The 19,715-nt window shown below is 39.4% G+C and overlaps 2 protein-coding genes across 3 annotated transcripts; both read left to right on the top strand.

Moving 5' to 3' along the window:
* Window positions 1-135: 135 nt before the first annotated feature.
* Window positions 136-4,521, top strand: ddost (dolichyl-diphosphooligosaccharide--protein glycosyltransferase subunit (non-catalytic)). The gene is made up of 11 exons (XM_042004598.1): window positions 136-391; window positions 1,076-1,186; window positions 1,269-1,355; window positions 1,447-1,550; window positions 1,639-1,733; window positions 1,958-2,051; window positions 2,625-2,773; window positions 3,025-3,172; window positions 3,263-3,383; window positions 3,483-3,589; window positions 3,881-4,521. Exons 1-11 carry the CDS (start codon window positions 157-159, stop codon window positions 4,028-4,030), a joined length of 1,401 nt encoding a protein of 466 aa, XP_041860532.1. The 5' UTR covers window positions 136-156; the 3' UTR covers window positions 4,031-4,521.
* A 612-nt stretch (window positions 4,522-5,133) lies between these two features.
* Window positions 5,134-18,932, top strand: plekhm2 (pleckstrin homology domain containing, family M (with RUN domain) member 2). Of its 2 annotated transcripts, XM_042004289.1 has the most exons (20): window positions 5,134-5,671; window positions 7,342-7,448; window positions 7,877-7,986; window positions 8,076-8,175; window positions 8,329-8,416; window positions 8,519-8,693; window positions 9,428-9,487; window positions 10,809-11,085; window positions 11,165-11,932; window positions 12,009-12,078; window positions 12,507-12,597; window positions 12,932-12,996; window positions 13,196-13,284; window positions 13,646-13,778; window positions 14,704-14,894; window positions 15,411-15,476; window positions 15,599-15,758; window positions 16,153-16,332; window positions 16,789-16,905; window positions 17,036-18,932. In XM_042004289.1, the coding sequence occupies exons 1-20, from the start codon at window positions 5,612-5,614 to the stop codon at window positions 17,171-17,173; spliced, it is 3,045 nt and encodes a 1,014-aa protein (XP_041860223.1). In that variant the 5' UTR covers window positions 5,134-5,611; the 3' UTR covers window positions 17,174-18,932. The 2 variants fall into 2 exon arrangements, with proteins under 2 accessions (XP_041860223.1, XP_041860224.1); XM_042004290.1 differs by lacking the exon at window positions 9,428-9,487.
* Window positions 18,933-19,715: the final 783 nt, after the last annotated feature.

Raw genomic sequence — 19,715 nt, forward strand, 5'->3', positions numbered from 1 at the left:
TTCAGTTCCTTTGCTGACAGTCAGTCCTATTATAAAGCCTTCCTCTCATTGGTGGCGAGGCAGTCAGGGCGACGCGTTCTTGTTTGTGATTGGTTGGATCTTGGGGTCAGAGTTGAGTCGGCTGTCGCTAACGCTGACGTCGCCTTCTGCAGGAAAATGGCGGCCTTGACAGCAGTCGTGCAGGCAGACCGGTCCGACTTTTTATTATCCTTCCAACAGCGAACCAGAATGAAAACGCCAAAGCGGTTCAAGCTTTTGGACAGCACCGTCCTCTCCTTGTTTGTGTTAGCCTCTGTGTTGCACTGTGCTCTGGCTGACGGTAAGACGTTGGTGCTGCTGGACAACCTCAACATCAGAGACACCCATTCAATCTTCTTCCGCAGTCTTGCAGGTCAGTAAAAATCATTTTTATTTACCTACATAATTTCCCCTTGACAAATCTTATAATTGATCACACTTTTAGCAGGCATTTCAAGTCTCTGCCAAGTTATATAAAGGTTTTTGTAGTGAACTGGTGGACTTTGTGCAGCGCTGCTAGCATTAGCTTAGTTGAATTGTGTTCCTTGTGCTTAGGTGTAATATATTCCTTGAGTCTTGCTAAACATCTAAAAAGTTCCGTGTATTTTAGTTTTATTTTATTTTGCAGTAACGCTGTATTCAATCGATGTAGATATCAAGTTATTCAGAAAATAAGTTACACATTTTTATTTATTTATTTAAAAAAAACTTGTTCTTGATGAGCATATCACTGCATTTCACCTTTTTTTTTTTCTTGCAATCAGGTATAATAATAGCATTTTCAGGACACAAATCCAATAATGATTTTCACTAGGGATTTGAAGAGCATTAAGTCAAAATAAAGTTTAAAAAAAAAAACTTGACATATTACAGCCCTTTACTTGGTTAACAGGTATGATGATAATTACTGAATAACATCCTAAACCTGTGGTGTTGTTGACCAGAGGAAATTTAACATGATCCACTATTGCTTTTTCAGGCAGATTGAAATATGCATGGCCAGAATATCATTGTTTTGTTATTTCTAATAACAAATCTTCCCTTTTTTTTTTTTTAGATCGTGGTTTTGACCTCACATTCAAGACAGCTGATGATACCTCACTGTCACTGATCAAATATGGCCAGTTCCTCTACGATCATTTGGTTATCTTTTCCCCATCAGTTGAGGGTAAACTCAACACCATTATCAGATTTAAGTTTTGATTGCTTTTATTTCCTTTCAGAAGTAATTCTTGTTTTGTCATTTGCAGACTTTGGTGGAAATATAAATGTGGAGACTATTACATCCTTCATCGATGGTGGAGGCAATGTCCTTATCGCAGCCAGCTCAGATATTGGTCAGTTTGTAGCAGCTATATCATTAGGTGATATGATTTTAGGATAAAAGAATATTGCCTTTTCACATATATTTTTCTTCTAACAACACAGGTGACCCTCTGAGGGAATTGGGCAGTGAGTGTGGCATTGAGTTTGATGAGGAAAAGACTGCTGTCATTGATCACCACAACTATGATGTGTCTGATCCTGGAGAGGTACAGCTTCATTTTAACTTTGTTTTGCACATCCAGATGTTACAACTGACAGTTGTCATTGTTTACCAGTAATCCTTCTTGTTTCCAGCACACCCTGGTAGTTGCTGACCCAGAGAACCTGCTGAAAGCTCCCACTATTGTTGGCAAACCCACCAATAAACCTGTTTTATTCAAGGGTGTTGGGTAAGCATAAATGACAACGGGAAAAAATAAGACTATTGCTTTATCACACAAATGTCTTTAAATGTGAGCTAATAATGCAAGGATACTTACATAAATAAAATGTCCGCCATGTGGATGATTTGATGAGTATGATCAGAGTAAATGTTTATGATGCAACAGTTTCTAATGTGTCTGTTTGGAAATGTCTAAAGATCCAATGTAAACCATATAAAATTTCTTGCTAGCATGGTTGCCGATCCAGACAACCCCCTTGTCCTGGACATCCTTACTGGTTCTTCAACTTCCTACTCCTACTTTCCTGACAGACCCATCTCTCAGGTAACATCACTGACTTGTCCTCACATCGCCTTACTAGATTTGTTTCTTTGATCTTTAGGACAGACTGTCAACGTTGGTATTTGCAAGCGATCCAATCAGATTTTTGTGTTAAGACATAACCAGTCTACCTGCAATGGTTGCTCTGGTAACTACATAAGTTAGTAACTACATAGCTATGCTGGTGACATCTAGGATGTGTGTAAAGATGGCGTACTGTAGGCCTTAACAAAGTAGTTTGGGGATTTGCTTTAAGGGTGCAGGAATGAGAAATATATTTAGGAATCCAATCTAAATACCTTTAATCACCTCTAGATTTGGACTAGTTGCAAAATACAGACTGTAGGTGGTGTTTTTCCTGTTCAGACTGTAAAAAAACAAACATGGTTTATTTTGTAAACTATGTTTTGTCCATTACGTTGTGTTGATTTGGGGGGGTTGCTTCATGCAGTTTTTGTTATGGTTATAGCTAAGAAACTAATAATAAAATGTAGAATCAAAGCTGTAAATGACTTAATATTGTCTGTGTTATAAATGAACCACTGAGGTAGTAACTGGTGTTTTCTACCACTCCAGTATCCCCATGCTGTGGGCAAGAACACCCTGCTAATCGCCGGCCTCCAGGCCAGAAACAATGCCAGAGTGGTTTTCAGCGGTTCCCTGGACTTCTTCAGTGATGCCTTTTTCAATTCTGCTGTGCAGAAGGCCAGACCAGGTTCACAGAGGTACTTTTCACTGTTTATATATCTTTGTTTTCTCTTCATGTATTCAGTATTCAGCAGTTTTCAAAGGAAAAAGAAAGGATAATAATTATCAATAACATCCTGGCTACTTGATGCTCATATTTTTCTTTTACTTGCTAGTGCTACAACATTTTAGAGACATAAATGTAATTGTTCGCACCAGGAGCAAGCCTTCAGATCTTAGAAACAGACTGTTTTTGAAATCTTCCACTGCTTGTTGCTGGCTTTGTCAGGCATGAGCAGACTGGGAACATGGAGTTGGCTGAGGCTCTGTCACGCTGGGTGTTTAAGGAGGCTGGAGTCCTCAGAGTGGGAGCTGTTACCCATCATCCTGTGGGAGAGACCACTCCACCTGCAGCATACACCGTTATGGACCTTGTGGTATGTGAACTCTCGTCACCTTGTGGATGTTTTTTTTAAAATGCTGAATGAGGAACCGCGTCTTTTAATCCATAAAACCTTTCCTTACAGGAGTACAGCATTGTCATTGAAATGTTGTCCGAGGGCCGCTGGGTACCCTTTGATGGGGATGATATTCAGCTTGAGTTTGTGAGGATTGATCCCTTTGTCAGGACTTATCTCAAGAAGAATGGTACATTGTCCAGATTTCAGAACATTTTGAACATTTTAATTCAGTTTACATCTACAGCTGATCTGTCTCTATGATAAAAACTGCATTATCTTTCACTAGGAGGTAAATACAGTGTCCAGTTTAAATTGCCTGATGTCTATGGAGTCTTCCAGTTCAAGGTAGACTACAACCGACTGGGATACACACATCTCTACTCCTCCACGCAGGTGAGTTATTCAAGTTTACTTCAGCTGTGCATACCCAGTTCAAAATAGTAGTATTGTTACTGTTTGTTTCATCAGCTTGAAGATTTTGACTTGATTTACTGGATGTTCAATTAGGAGGGAAACCATAGTTTTATTTTATAGGTATCTTAAGTCCCTTGTTGGTATCCTCACGATGCTTTCATTTGCTACTTTACTAATGGATGAGATTCAGACAATGGATTATAATTTATCTGACATCAGTAATCTGATGTTTGACTTAATAGCTTTTATAATTTTATCTCCCCTCTACAGGTATCAGTTCGTCCTCTGCAGCACACTCAGTATGAACGCTTTATCCCATCAGCCTTCCCATACTACGCCAGCGCCTTCTCCATGATGACAGGACTCTTTGTCTTCAGTGTCGTCTTTTTACACATGAGAGAGAAGGAAAAGTCAGACTAATGCAGTCAAACAATGGGGACGGAAAATCAAGAATATGTGATTAAATTAAGGTGTGGGGAGCTGGAATTGAATGTTTTGATGGCTTTTTACTGAGGGACTTGGACTGTTTCTGTTGTTTTATTGGGGCACTCAGATAAGTTCTCTGGGTCAAAATGGGTGCAGACAGCAATGCAGTACTTTTTTTTTTTTTTTTTTTTTTTTTTTTTTTTTTTTTACTTTGAGATCACCAATGGCTCATATGTTCTAAAGTCAGTAAGTCAGCAGTTGTATAAAGTCGTTTTTACATTTGATAAAATTGCCTCCAAATTATGTTTCCTTACAACGGTGGAAAAAATGTCCAATTTTGCCAATATTTTCTCTCATTTATACATTTTCTCTATTAGAAAGTGTTAATGTGGTAACAATATGCACTAAAGAATACCAACTGTTCCTTGTTTTTGATGAGACTCTAATGGAAAGGCTGGAGTCCTCTTAATAAAATGTTGACATTCCTCAGTAGGAGTCTTTGTGCTGTCTGTCATTAAGTTTTTTCCCCACATCTGTTTGAAATGGGAGACTTATGCGTCTTTTCCACTGAGCGGTTCGGTTCGGCATTTCGTGTTTCCATTATAAAATGGGCCCATACAACCGAACCATACCGCACCATTTATGGACCTGCTTCAGTTGTGTGCTATGATGGGGGTGTTCATGGTTGAACTAATCAACTGTCTTGGATCTCCTTTTTGGGGATTCTATTCATATCGAATTAAAAGGCGGGATTACACTCATTTAAATCTAAAACTGCTGAGGGAAACAAGGAAATCGGATGAATAGAGGATCCAAACTGTTAGGCTCTAGGCTGACAATTTAAATCTTAACTAGTAATGTAATAGCCTACTGATTAAAATGCCAAAACAAATCCAGCAGTTTATGATCATGGAAAATCCGTCATTTGAGCTGCATTATATTTTGTTTTATTAGATTCTGAACTCTAAACCCCAAAATAGTGAAGGTTTTTATTTAATTTTTAAAATTTATTTAAAGAAAATTTTGCGTGTGTGAGAGAGACGTAATCATGGTCCTGTTGAGGCTGCCGGTGACGTAAACCGACAGTCTGGGTTTAGCTGAGCAGATGTAGCATCCGTTCATATAATAATTTACATTTTTTGTTTTTATTTTAAAGGAAAAAAAACCCCAAAACTAACGTAGTTGCCATAATATAACTAGAGCGAATGAACCATTATAAGCAAAACTATTCAACTTTATCTTTTTTAGGGCAGTACAACTCGCTGACCAGCCTCAGCTTGTCTATTCTGAAAGTATGTGGGGTTAAGCTAACGCATAACATTACTTGGCTAATAGGAAGTTGGGAGTGAAGAGACATGCAGCCCACTATGGAGTAACGTAATGCTTGTGAACTAGCAGTTTAGTCAAGCAAATTCTTTGCAACTAGCGCCTAAAGCTTGTACCATTAGTTTGGAAGCCAGTTGTAGAGGAAGGTCTGTTTGGTGGCTAATGCGGGCGGAGTTAGCTTTAGCAAAAAAAGAGCATTGCCTTTGGAGAGTCAGCTGACAGCCTCTGTAAGCTGCCAACAGACCAGTGATGGATCAACTGAAAGTGAAGGATCGCATATTGGAAAACATCTCCCTGTCCGTCAAGAAGGTAATATCTACCGGATTGGGCAAAATACTATAACAATGTCAAACAGTTTAGCTAGACCTTTTTCACATGGTTGAGTCATTGTAGCTAACATTAGGTCATCTTCTGTTTGCGAAAGAGGGTAACTTTCAAGTCCGGAGCACATAACCAATTCGCAGTCATGGAAAGGCCTTGTCCTCGTTAATGTAAGAGATAAGCATAATAACTATTTATTATGAAGTCTTAGTTGACTTCGGTTTCACAGCTCATGCTTTAAGCTGCTCATTTTCGCTTGTGTTTTTGTTTCGTGCTCCCGGTGAACAACAATGGAACTAAGCCTCAGTGTTAGCACACTGCGGCATGTGTTGTAAACACACCTGCAATCAACCACAGATAAACAGCATAAGAATTAGAAACCAATGAACATTTACTCCTAATTTAGATATTTTCTTCTGTATATAAGTATGTGTTATTCTGAGTATGTGTCCAACTGATCTCTCCTGTCTTATCTCCATGCAAGGTTTTGCATTCCCTTTGCATTAGTTTTTGTTTTACAAGACATATTAAGCTGACTGCAGTGGTATCCACGAGTCCCTATAATCTGGGTTTGCATTAGAAAACTCTTTGTGCGCATTTAATGCAGTTAGTCAACTGTTTGTTTCGCCATCTTTACACACAGGTTTCTTGACTAGTTAACCAACTTTTTTTTATTGTAATGACAGCATCGGGACCATGAAAGTGTTTATGAAATATTGTGACTCAGACCTCAAACTATGCAGCATTTATCTCAGGCAAACATCACTTGATCATGTGGAAATGATCACAGGATGTAAATAATGTCTCTGGGACACAATCTCAACCTACATCTGTTTTCTTAATGCTTCATGATGTCATTGCTATACATGGCTAAGTTCATATGGCCTCTGAATATCACGTTAGGCAACAAGCACTTGCTTGTCTGGGTCTTTTAATAAAGTTGCCTATAATTTCACTGTTTGTCAGTAAAATGTAAAAGGATTTTGGATACATTTGAGTTTGCTTTTCTGTGCCAAGACTTTGGCTTTGTAATGAAACAGTAAGTACAACAACACATTGGAATTGTAGCCCTTTTCATACACACTGTCCCAATTTGTGAGGACCAGAAATACTTATGCACATATGCAGTTCCTGGCTTGAGTCACTAACCCACCAATACAATTAAGTGTTTTTTGTCTTTCCTGAGGATATTTTGTCAGGTCTATTCTGCAGCCATTTACAGTTACTGCTTGTTTTATGGGCTTTGCCTTGACTTTTGGTTTTAATTGAGAAATGCATACCTCGTAGGATTTGGGGCAGGTCATTGACTTCATCGTCGATTAGGGGCATTCTTAAACTTGACCCTTAATCCTTTAGTTGTTAATTATATTTTGTTCTCTTAGATCATTATCATGCTACTCTGCACTGGGGCTTGTTGATCTAGCAATAGTGAAATTAACAACCACAAAGACCTTTAAGGCCCAAAGTCAGTATTTTAACCTTATCATCATGTTGAAATTTAATGTGCTGCTGTATACAGGTAAAGCATTGGGATCACTACAAAGTACCCATGCTAAAATGCATTGCAGAGACTTTTTGCATGATTACTGAGAGACTTTCCGTTACTCAGAAAGTGAAGGAATTGCAAAGCAAACAAATAAAAAAAAATGTCTTTGCAGTTGCAGAGTTACTTTGCAGCTTGTGAGGATGAAACTCCAGCGATCCGGAATCATGACCGGGTCCTTCAGCGTCTCTGTGAACATCTTGACCATGCTCTACTATATGGGTGAGAGTTTTAATGAAATACACTAAAGCAGAAAAGAGGTGTGAGGTTGTTGTTTAAGCAAGTGAAGAAGTGTAAATGTTGTGGACAAAAAAAAGAGTGAAACGAAAATGTATTTATGTTATGTATGTCAATGCATTATGTAAGAAATTTGCACCTATTAAAAAAGCTAATTACTGTCCTGTTTTAATATGAAAACTAAATATGTTTGGTTAGTTGTGGATGTATTTGTGGATGTATGTTGTTTTTACTGCTTGTCAGGAAGTTAGCCGCAGAGGAAGTGGATTAAACCATTCTTTTCAGATTGAAGACAGTTGTACTTAGCAGGACGTTAATGTTGATTATTAGTATTCATTTTATTCTCATGCCATCCCCCAACCCCTTTGCTGGTTAAACCTTCATCCAGCTGATGTTCATTGCTTTTATTTTAGGCTGCAGGACATCTCATCGGGCTACTGGGTCCTGGTCCTTCACTTCACCAGAAGAGAGGCTGTTCGGCAGATAGATGAGCTTCAGCACATAGCAACCAACCTTGGTCGAAGTGAGACATTTTTCTTGCGTGGTTAAACACTTATTTAGTCTTTATCTGGGTTTATATGCCAGAAATAAACTCTGCTCTTGTCTCTGTAGGTCGTGCATGGTTATACCTGGCATTAAGTGAGAGTTCTTTAGAGAGCTATTTGCGACTTTTCCAAGAGAACCAAGGGTTGTTGCAGAAGTATTATTTTAAGTAAGTCCATTTTTATTATTATGCTTGGGAACCAAATGATACATTCTGAAATATTCTTTTGGGATTTTTTTAAACACTGTTCAGTATGTTTGTTATAAGTAACGGCCACTCTCACAAAGTGAGCTGATATCATCCATCTGATATCACCGGTAGGAACGCACTAGTCTGCAGTCATGACCACCTCACGCTTTTTCTCACACTGGTGTCTGGCCTCGAGTTCATTCGCTTTGATTTGGAACTGGTCTGTATTTCCTTTTTTTTCCAAAAGAAAACATCTCTAGAAGTTTGGTAGAAATGTTGGCAGCATCTCTGTAACCTCTCATATTGGGTCCTGTTGGCTCAGGATGTGCCCTATCTAGATGTGGCTCCATACATGCCTGAGTACTACAAACCACATAACCTGCTGGACTTTGAAGAAAGGCTACCCAGTTCAGACAGCCTTTCCCTACACTCCTTCACCTCCCTCACCTCCACCAACTTGGAGTGGGATGACAGTGCCATTGCTCCCTCCAGTGAAGGTGAGATGCACTTGTTGTTCTGGAAGCAGCAAATCTACAAAACCACATTTGTTCCAATCTTCATAATAGCAGAACAGAATTTGAGACACAAACTAACTGGTTTTCACAATCACCTGGACTATAACTGGTGTTTAATTCTTATTCATTATCAGCCAGTCAGTGATTTTTACCCATGAAAGTAGCTCCTTCAAATATCGAGTGTCAGCATTATGTGCTCCTGCATTTTGAACTGGTTGTGATCTTGGCTCTCATTATAAAAAGATTTACTCTGCTGCTACTGAATATTCAGGAAATGACAGTCTTTATTTTTGAGTTTATCAGAGCATTTTGGAATGCAAATACTGATTCATATGCTTTGGCTCAAATGTATACACTGATGCCAAGCTAATGGCATGGTGAAGTAATTGGATTGATCCTTGCAAAGCTTTATGACTCACATATCAAAGTGCATTTTATCAAACGGATGCCTTGTCGTGCAGAGACAGTTGATTGCAGAATGCTGTCATTGGGTTAATTGCAGCACTCAGTCAGTGTTTTCCACATCACCCCCTCCCACAAACTACTGAGTCAGTTTCCCTGTTTTAGTTCCTGTTTCTCTATTTTCTCTCATTGATTTTTATTTCATATTCCATATATCATGTTGTTTTACTGTTTCTGTGCCATTGACTCAATCTCATTCTCCTGTCTTTACTCCACCTCTCTCTAATGTTGAATGTTATCCCTCCTTTTTTTAGATTATGATTTTGGTGACATCTTCCCCGTGTTGCAGTCATTGCCAAGTGCAGACTGGGAAGGTGGGACATTGGTCAACCCTCCCCTCCCTGCCTTTCCATCCCATGTTGCCTTCCTCCCTCCCTCCTGTCTAGCATGACCATACCAGTTTGTGCTTCATGCATGATCAATACTCTAGACTACAAAACTGCTAACTGATGCAAAATAGTGTATTTGAAGATATGAAAACAAGCTTGACCACAGGAACATAAAGGGTCTTAATTTTAAATTTAATTAATTTAAAATGAATCTATTTGCTTGTTTTAGTGTTCGATGGTTGATTGAACCAGAACAGTTGTTTATTGTTGTTATTAGTTGTTCATTTGCACTCAAATGTGGACATGTTAAGTGATAAATTGAATAAGATTCAAGGTTTTATTAACTTAATAAGCAAAAAAAAAAAAGTACATGAAAAAATACAAAATGTCATCTTACACATGAAGTCGACAGGTAAGTTTGCTTGATCTGAAAATTCATTGTTGGGTTGGTTGTCTGTCATATTTTGCATGTGTTACTCATCTGGGGGATGATCCTAATGCTCACTCTGCTTTATTATGTACTACAGCAATATAAATGCCTGAAGCAGCTGGTACTCACCTTGTTAAGCCTTGTCTCCATTGTACTGTGTATCTGTCTGTGTGGCAGCTTTGTGTAGTCTTATCTTCCTGTGCGATGCGTTGCACCGGCCTAGGTTCAGCTCAGCTGTTGTGTAAAAATCAGCAATTCTGTATTTGTCTAAAGTTATAGAATGCCGATTTATTTTTTTGTTTTATTTCATGATAGTGTTAATAGTAATCTTCTTTGCACATGTAATATTTACAGTCCATGTCAGTCAAATCATTAATATTATTTAAAGAAGACAAAACTGGCTGGAAAAAATCTCACCATACGGCAGTAAATTTTTAACTCTTGAATACTTTTCATGAATGAGACTTCTTTACATGCCACAAAGTAAGGCTTGACCTAGGCCTGTGTGTCTGCAAAGAGAGCTGCTGCCTGTATACCTACTTGTTGTCTTATAAATTGTTTTTTGTGCCAAAGAACTTTGAAGAATACTGCAGCCCCTAACATTGACTGTGCCTTACTAATGAAGGAATACACAGTATTTTTGAGAGCTTGTTTGGCTGTTCAAAACTGGAATGTTTATTAAAAATGCACATTAGTGAAAATATTAATAGAATCAACTCTTGAATTGCTTCGTAAAACTGCAGATATTTGTCAGTCAGCCTGCCACCAACAAGAGTGCAAAAAAAAAAATTCTGTGTACTTCCTTGACTCTGTAAAAATAAATACAAGCCCTGCTTTGTGTTAACTCTGAGCTTTTTGTATTGCTTTTAATGGTAGAGGGTGATTTGACTGATCAGGCCAGCTGCCCACGATCCAGTGGGTCTGATCCTCAGACGGTCATCAGTGACACGGTACTGCTTTCCTGCACAGTGAAGGGGAAGGTGGCGGCTCATCTTTCTCCACACAGCCCCACATCCAGGCACAACCCCTTCAACGAGGACTCGGACACAAATACCTCAGCAGATGTCACACCAGTTCATGTTGCCAGCCGCCACAATTCCACCACCATTGGAGATGAGACAGAGATGTACAGCAGTGAGCTTGAGGTTATCAGGTGCAGTATCTTCAGCTTCAGGCGTGATGATCACATTCTGTTTGCTTAGAAGCACATCTAAGCTCTTGTGTCATTTCAGGATGGCTAAACGAAGGAAGCCAGCCAAGAAACGACGAGGGAAGGGATCCACTGATTCCAGCAGCAGCATCCATAACTCCGTCTCCTCAGAGCATATGGAGGTGGACTACAGCACCCTCACCTCAGAGGATGGAGATTCAATAAGCTACACGGCTGTGCAGCTGGACAGTGAGCAAGACCTAAGAAGCAATATCGGATCAGGGGTTGTGGAGGAAGGGGTAGAAGGTCTCCTGCGACTCCCAGAAATGGCAGACACTTCCATGGACAGTGTTGGCCAACCCCTCCGTGATGTCATGGATCGGCTTAATGGGACTTGGGAGCACCCAGAAGATGATGAGAAGAAAAACACTGAAGGCTACAATCAGACTTCAGAGCCTCCCACACAGCAGCCCTTTCGAGAGGATTCAGAGGGCAAGCCACCTGATCCAGCTCCAGGAGATGGGTCTAGCCCCACTCTGGCCAAAGGCTCCGACCTCTTGCAGACCTCTTCTGTGTCTGCAGACTTATGCTGCTTTACCACCATCAGTCCAGACTTTGCTCACACGAGTGGTGGCCACAATGACTCTACAGAGCATAGCCAGTCACAGACTCTTTCAAGTAGCCTTGAAGATGAGGGAGAAGCAAAAGCGCCAGCAGAACAAAAACCCAACATGAAGGAAGAGAACATACAAGAAGGAGAAAACCACAAAATGATATTTACTGCTGAGGAGGCAAAAAATGACGGGGAGACGCTTAGTCCCTCTGAAAGTTCTCATCCTGCAGAGTTTAAGTAAGGAACTAAAAATGAGTTGTTCTTGTGATGTTGTTCATTGTGGCTCTAATATGCTTTACCATTCGTCTTTCAGGGTGGACAACAATCACTTGCTTCTTCTGATGATTCACGTATTCAGAGAGAATGAGGAGCAGCTATTTAAGGTGAAGTCAGCAATGTTCATTCATGAAAATGTGTGTTTTCTAAGGTTTGTTTTTATTTTATAGGACAAGCATAACATCAAAAATCACATATAGAGGAATAAACTAGTACAGTTGTCTTTGACAAAGAGGAACAGCAGCCTTGGGGTTGTCAAACTTGTTTCCACATCGGAGAAGTGGTTTAGAGAAATGTTGCAAAGCTCATTTTGTCACTTGGTTTTTATTGTTTTCACAGCTTTTTATTTCAAGCTATATGACAAATCTTTACCCCAAAATGCAAACAAAATACATTTTTTTTACCTACCAAAATGTTTTTATTCATGATTCATAGCATGAATGACAAGTAGCACCTTTCTTTTTTAGCGTCTTTCTTTCATGAATATTCAATGCAGAAAAATGGAGGTTTCCTAGATTTATGTTTGTGTTTTCAGATGGTGAGGATGAGCACAGGACACATGGAGGGAGACCTGCAGCCCCTTTATCTGCTGCTGACTGACTGTTACATTTATTTACTCAGAAAAGGTAAGTGGCTAAAAACCAGTGTCAGTTGTCCGGTAATAAGGAGTGCAACAGTACACCTCTAATTACCAAAGCTGACTTGGGACATATATTATCACATAATATTTTTACAATTGGGAGGACAGTTAGATCTTTTTATTGTCTTAAATGTAAGGAATTACAGTTTTTGCTAACTATAAAAAAATGGAGACCAGCTATTGTAGTAAACCTGGAAGGTTGTATATGAAATTCCTGCACATCTGAGTTTCTGTCATGACAAGTTTGTTGTATCAGTCATGTGAAATCTACTCAGTGTCTAAAAAGTTGTCTTCATTCTCTTTCTTTTATTCCTGCATAGGTGCTGCAGAAAAGCCCTACACAGTAGAAGATGCTGTTTCTTATAACGAGCTGGACTATCTCTCTGTAAGTTTTCTGCAGCAGTTAGTTTTCTGTTTTGTCTTAAATATATTTGCCATCTTATTTTTTTGTGTTATTTTACAGGTAACACTGTAGACGGATGTCTTTTTGTTAATTGCCTGAGCATTAGTCATTTTGATTCATAGTTGGAGTAATGGGTGGAGTGTCAACTCTTTTCTCAATAAAGTTTATTGGTTTCCATTAGGTTGGCCTTGATCAGCAAGCTGTGACACTGGTTTGCACCAACAGACGAAGGAAATTCCTGTTGGACACAGCTGATGCTTCTCTGACTTTGTGAGTCTAACTTGACGTATCTGTCTCATGTTTCTTATCATTCTCATCCCACACTGGAACTGACTCTGCCAAGAATCATTTCCATATGCATTTATAGTGTCCTTGTGTCCCTGTCCGTAGTGGCAGTATGCACACAGTTCAATCTGTTCAAGATAGACAACCTACAAGGTATTAATACTGTTATATGTCAAGAATCCTATTATCTGCACTCAGCTGAAGACTCAGCGCCGGATGAGTTAAAATTAGTCAATTTAATTCTAGTACTGTAAAAGGGAGAAAATTGACTTTTTTAAACCGTAAATGTCAACATGCTAGATGGACAATGGTCTTTTCTCTGATCAATTTTCTCATCTGTTTTTAGTTGGTTCCTGTCTGTCCTCAAGTCAGCCATGGTTCAAGGTTGCCGTGAGCCTCCCTATCCTTCAGTCCTGACAGATGCAACCATGGAAAAGCTGTCTCTCACCAAGTTTGTCGCCCAGGAGTCTCATTGTGAGGTATAGTAATGTTAAAAATTAGAGCAATCCCATGTATTACTATTGTATTAAAGTATTTACTGATCATTCTCTGATTTTTTTTTTTTTGTGTTAATGCAGTTTTTTCAAAGTCCAATGCTAACTGGCTCTTAATACACATAAAGACAAACCCCAGGTCACAGGAGGGGGGTAGTGGCTGTTGATAGGCGTTATCACAAGTCTCAGGGGTGAGCCATTCTCACATAAACCAACGTTGTGTTGAGGTCTGTTCCCCCTACAGTTCTACTGAACCTCCACTCATCGACACGGGAAAATTCCCTCCTTCAGTGTTTTTACGGTTTTTATTTAAAGGTCCATCTTTTTCATCCTGCCTTTTGTCAGTTCCATGGAAAACACACCTGATCGCTGGAAATTCACCATCAGATGATGTATAATGTACGTGTAAACGTAGCCAGTTCGATTAATCCCAGAAAATCATGCGACTGATTGTGATGAAGAGATTTTTGACACAAGTTTGGTCTTTTAACTTTTAACAGTTAATTATTAATTTGATAGACACATTACAGTCAGGGCTCTACTTTATTTTAACTTGTTCAAACTGTTCCTGCCCTCTGTTGTACCATATAGCAACAATTATTTTATCTGTAGCACTTTGTAATCTCTTTGGACTGTATCCATAATGATGCATTAATATTCAGATCTTCCAAACTGTAATATTGCATTCTTATACCATGACTGGAAAATGAGCATGAGTGAAGGGAATGAAGACCAGGGTTTGGTATAGTTTTTTCCTCCACCAAGGAGTTGGTAGTGTCAGTCTGATAGTGTGTGTATTTACATTCATGTTTACTTAGAAAAAGCTCAGCAGCTCTAACTCCTTAAGATTCCCTGCTCATTAGCTGACTTTAAAAGCAGTTGTTTACTTATTGCTTGCCTGTTTCTCCAGGTTTCGGAAGTTTCTATACAACTTTACTCATTGATTCACTGGGAGGATCCTATGGACATGACTTTGTCTCCCCACGGAGGCACACCAACCTCTGGAGCACCGTCCAGCACAAAAGAAGGGACTCTGCAGTACAGATCTGGAACCACATACCTCGGTAAAGAGCAATGGAAGAGCTGCTACCTTGTTCTCAGGTATGGGCAGGTCATACACATCGGTTCTACTCTCAGCTGATAATAGTCTATTCTTTTTAGTACCTTTATTACCCACCCACACTGTGAATAAGTTTAAAGGCCACTTTCCTTCACAAGCACACTGTTTAGCATACATCCTTTATAATACCATAAACTGACATGTTTAATATACACTACCAGTCAAAATTTTCCAATAAATCTAATGGAAAAGTGTGTCCAAACTTGTGAGAGGTATCGTAGATCACATTTACCGTCATACCCAGTACTCAACTGTTGTAAGTGGAGCATGTTGAACATATAGGAGCTGAGATTTTCTGTAGCTTTTCAGTTCTTTCACCATCTAGTACTATCAGATACGCTGAAAACTTAAATTCTGTTTTGTGTTTAGAACAATGGAAATAATTTATAACATTTGTCACTTAAAATAACATAAAAGTAAAGTGTAGAGAGTATAACCAGTTATATTATTACTTGATAAAAGTATCTAATGTAAATGTTGCGTCTCCTTTCATGCAGTAATGGGATTTTGTACCTGTATGCAGAAAGAACAGATGTGACTCCTCTGTTGTCTATAACCATGGGGTAAGCTTCAGCTTGCTAGAAGCTGGTACTTGACCTTTAAAAGAATAATAATAAATATAATAATAATAATAATAATAAATAAATACTTTTCAACCTCTTTGTGTCCCCTCAATTTTCATCAGAGGAGAGCACTGTGGAGGCTGCCGTCGCTCGAACAGCACAGAGCGTTCACACGCCTTCCAAGTCATCCTGACAGAGCGCCCCCCACTGGTGCTCTGTGCCAACAATGAGCAGGACATGGCTGATTGGATGCAGCTGCTCTGCCAGTCTGTCTCTAAGGGGGTAAGAAGAGACTAAATGTATACCTATGAAATGGACTACTATAAACTGGGAAATAGCCATAGGTATAACATTATGTTCATCTAAGGTTTACATAACATAATGACCGATTGTATGTAGAATGACATGAGGAAAAAAAGGGCTATTTTTCTTGCAAAGTACTTGCTGTTGTCCTCATGTAGAAGTTATTCACATCTGAATGAGTTTTCTTAAAGCTTTCAGTGGGAAATTATCTAAACATCTTTTTCAGAAGTCCACCGGTATGCTCTGACATGACTGTACAGGATGTTTTACTCCTTCCATGTTAGTTGCCGATTGTTGTAGGAAAGCCATCTTTGTCAAAGAGCCCTGTTCATTTATGCAAAGTTTAATGAAACTATTATCTCTTTCTGTCCAGGTTATCCCTGCTGGCGTGGCCCCCACACCATGTATTCCATGTTGCCTGGTGATGACTGACAAAAAGCTTCTAACTTGCCATCAGGACTGTCAGACAAGTTTTTTCCGTTCGCTGGGCAGTGCTGATATCTGTGATGTAACTACAGTCAGCCTGGAGCCCGACAAAGAGTACTGTGTAATTGTAAGTTTGATTGTTGCATGACAAGCTCATCAGAGAACTGAAGTTAATCACTGGAAGCTGATATGACCTGCAGCCAGCTATGTCTGTCTTTTTAATCAGGGAAACTGATAACGACTGTTAGCCAAGCTACTGCCAGAATGTTTGTGCTCTAGTGTGTTCCCAAAATGTTAGCAAAGAAGAAATGAATAGTTAACAAATATGTGTCTATATCTACTGGTTTATAAATTTCAGTTTAGACAACCTTTGTGGCCTTTGCCTGCATACAACACATCATAGATGGAGTTTAAACCAGACATACTGTAAACTTGTATTGCTAACATTATCGTTTAGCATGGGGATCCTAGTGTCTTTGGTACCTGCACCATACATCACCAAAACGATTTATGTGTTTTGGCCTCTTATTTTAAGGCTTCAAAGTGGACATTTCCCTTCTTTGATACCCTGCTTTGTTGGTAGGAGTTTGCAGCAGATCGAGCCCAGTTCCTCCCTCCTTGGGTCTTGTACTTCAGCGGATGTGAAGAGAAAGATCGACTTCTGCAGGCATTAGACAAAGCATGGAAAGCCATCTTTCAGGTCAGAAGATAAAGTAGACTGAAATATTAACTGGCTTGAGGGAAATTTTTATTCTGTCCCAGAATAAAAGCGTAGAGGGTTTATTTGAACTGTGTGGTTAAATTCTCCTGCGTATCGTCCCTGTACGCAGGTTGACCTTCCCCACAGAGAAATGTTGGATCCATTGGTGCAGAAGCGCTGCGGTGAGGCCCTCGAGCTGATGAAGAGCGCTTGGCAGAGAGCTGACAGTCTGGCTCGAGGTAGAGCCCAACGTGAACCCTGGTGCTGACGGATACACATGCACCTTTATATGCGTGTACCCACTGAGAAGACAGCGTTATCTAAACGGTTCGATACCGTTTCAGGATGAAGTTTTGAGAAAAGTTTTAGGTGTAACAGTTTGAGCTTCTCAGTTAGTTGATTAACCAATCAGTTGTTAAGGGCGGCTTGAAATTAACCTCAGAGTCAGAAATGTTTTAGTTTTTTTTTTCTTTTTTTTAATCAGAAAAACCTTCTGAAGTTGCAATGCATGTTAAAAATGAGACACAGTCTTCCAGCAGGTTGACTGTATTTTATCAGCACATGGTAAAATGTTAATCCTTTTATTAGAAATTCTTCAGAATTGGACACATGCACAAAAAATCTGTTGAATCATAGAAATGGATTATTACATAACTAACTAAAAGTGGGCAGCAGGTGTTGAACTTCACCGTGTAGTTTACAGAAGAAGCTGAGTGGGAAAGAAGACAAACACCAGTGTAAGACAACAAGTTCACACCCTTTACCTTGCGCACAAAGAACAAAATCAGTAACATCTGCTGCTCTCACACAACCGCATGAAGATAAGGTCCCTTTTTGCTGACTTAATGGTTGAAAATGTTCTAATGAACCTTAACTGTGGTGTAAATGTAGTGCAACAGTACAACCCTGTACAGGATCAGTGCATCATCACTGACAGCTGAGTATGTGTCTGATATTCAGATTAGTTTTTTCTAAGGGCACATACCTCTCCACTGATTTATTCTCACATACACATTGTACAGATGCTTGTGAGAATGGAGATCTGAAGTTTATGTGGCTGTTTTACACAAGCACTCCAGATAAAATGCTTATGCCTGTAATTTCTATCTGAAATCCTGCGTTATCAGTTGAAATGTCGCTGAGAAAAAAGGATAATATCAGGAAGTGCAACAGATTTGCCTTTTCTCCACTTTGTAGAAACAAATGGATGTTTCCATGCAGACTTGCACAATTTTTTTTGTTGTTTTTTGCTTTTGGTCTTTTTTTAAATTTGTACTACTTATGGTTTTAACTTAAAATAATTTTTTTCTTTCCTTCCAGAAGTAGAGGGAACAGTTGTTGCCAAAATAATTACATAGTTTTGGTATAGTCTGCATTTGCAGATGTCTGCTTCCCCTAAAATGTGGGTAAGTGTTAAGGTAAATATTGAAGTCCTTTACAAACTGAGCTGCATGTTGTCTTGGCTTCTCATTTTTCTGTTGCATCAATGCTGGTGGCATCACACCATACACTAAGGTCTATCTACTCCTCTATTTAAGCACATTACTTTTTGCATTAGTCATTTTTAATGTTGTAGGACCATATCGGAAGTTCATGAATTCACTGCTCTTTAAGCCTAGAGCCTTTTACTGAATGCCCGGCATATCACCTGATATTAAAGCTTTGAAGAGAACGAGAATGGCAGGACTCTAAACTAAAGCTTTTTAGTCTCCTTAATTGACAATATATAGTAATGCATGCAAAACAATCTGAAACATTAACCATTATTAGACTACTGCTGCCTGTTAGTGGCAGTGTTTAATGGCTGGCATTACAAGATAAGTATGAGTTTTCTTTTGCAAGGACAATGAGGCCTTTTTAAATTGAAATAGAAGACTTTTGGACTAAATAAAAGGTTTTTACTTTTTAGTAGATGCCCTATACTGCAGTTCAGCTGATTGTGAGATCTTGCACAATCATAAGTTTCTGATGTAATTCTTGGTCCTTTGAATGACGTGCCACTGAGTATTCTCTATGTATGCTGTTAATGAAAAAATTTAGAAGTTCCTATAAGATCTGACACTAAAGGTAATATAAGGTATCACATACATGTTTGCTTAAGTTTTTTTGTTTAACCAGAATTTAATTGAACTGTATCCTCCCTGAGCCGCCACCTTATCGTGGTGGAGGAGTTTGTGCGTCCTGACGATCCTAGCGGCTATGTTGTCGGGGGCTCATGCCCCTGGTAGGGTCACCCATGGCAAACAGGTGAGGAGGGCAGGGACCAGACGAAGTGCGGCTCAAATCACCCCTATGATGAGGAGAAAACAAGGACCAAGGTTTCCCTTGCCCGGACGTGGGTCACCGGGGCCCCCCTCTGGAGCCAGGCCCGGAGGTGGGGCACGGAGGCGAGCGCCTGGTGACCGGGCCTTTGCCCATGGGGCTCAAAATGTCTGTGCAAACGGTTCCTCTCATTTTAGCATTATTCCATGCTTGAAGCCTTTCTAAGTGCCACTTGGTATCACACATCTGTTGGTGTTTTACAAAGAATTCTAATCTCAGGTGAAAAGGGTAAAAAAATACCCTCAGGACTCACCTTGAGTGTGTCTGTGTGTGTGTGTGTGTGTTTGCATTTGTGTCATTATAGCATTTTTGTTCAATTAAGAATTTTTTTAAAGCCCCCCCTGCTTTTTTTTTGTTTTTTTTTTTTGTTTGTTTTGTGGTTGTTGCAATGCTCTGCACAGCATTATTAAGTTATTTTGCACACACAAAGAGGGCTGCAGAGGGATGCGGACAGTTGAACAATGTTTGATGTCAAATGTCCTTTAATA

The sequence above is a fragment of the Melanotaenia boesemani genome, chromosome 13 (genome assembly GCF_017639745.1).
Source record: "Melanotaenia boesemani isolate fMelBoe1 chromosome 13, fMelBoe1.pri, whole genome shotgun sequence".
In the NCBI taxonomy this organism is placed as follows: domain Eukaryota; kingdom Metazoa; phylum Chordata; class Actinopteri; order Atheriniformes; family Melanotaeniidae; genus Melanotaenia; species Melanotaenia boesemani.

Excerpts from the sequence above, each read along its gene's own strand:
- ddost (XM_042004598.1), top strand. The coding sequence starts at position 157 with ATGGCGGCCTTGACAGCAGTCGTGCAGGCAGACCGGTCCGACTTTTTA. Across the intron at positions 1,187-1,268 it reads CTTTTCCCCATCAGTTGAGG|ACTTTGGTGGAAATATAAAT; the intron begins GTAAACTCAACA and ends TGTCATTTGCAG. Across the intron at positions 2,774-3,024 it reads GCCAGACCAGGTTCACAGAG|GCATGAGCAGACTGGGAACA; the intron begins GTACTTTTCACT and ends TGGCTTTGTCAG.
- plekhm2 (XM_042004289.1), top strand. The coding sequence starts at position 5,612 with ATGGATCAACTGAAAGTGAAGGATCGCATATTGGAAAACATCTCCCTG. Across the intron at positions 11,086-11,164 it reads AGTGAGCTTGAGGTTATCAG|GATGGCTAAACGAAGGAAGC; the intron begins GTGCAGTATCTT and ends GTGTCATTTCAG. Across the intron at positions 11,933-12,008 it reads TCTCATCCTGCAGAGTTTAA|GGTGGACAACAATCACTTGC; the intron begins GTAAGGAACTAA and ends TTCGTCTTTCAG.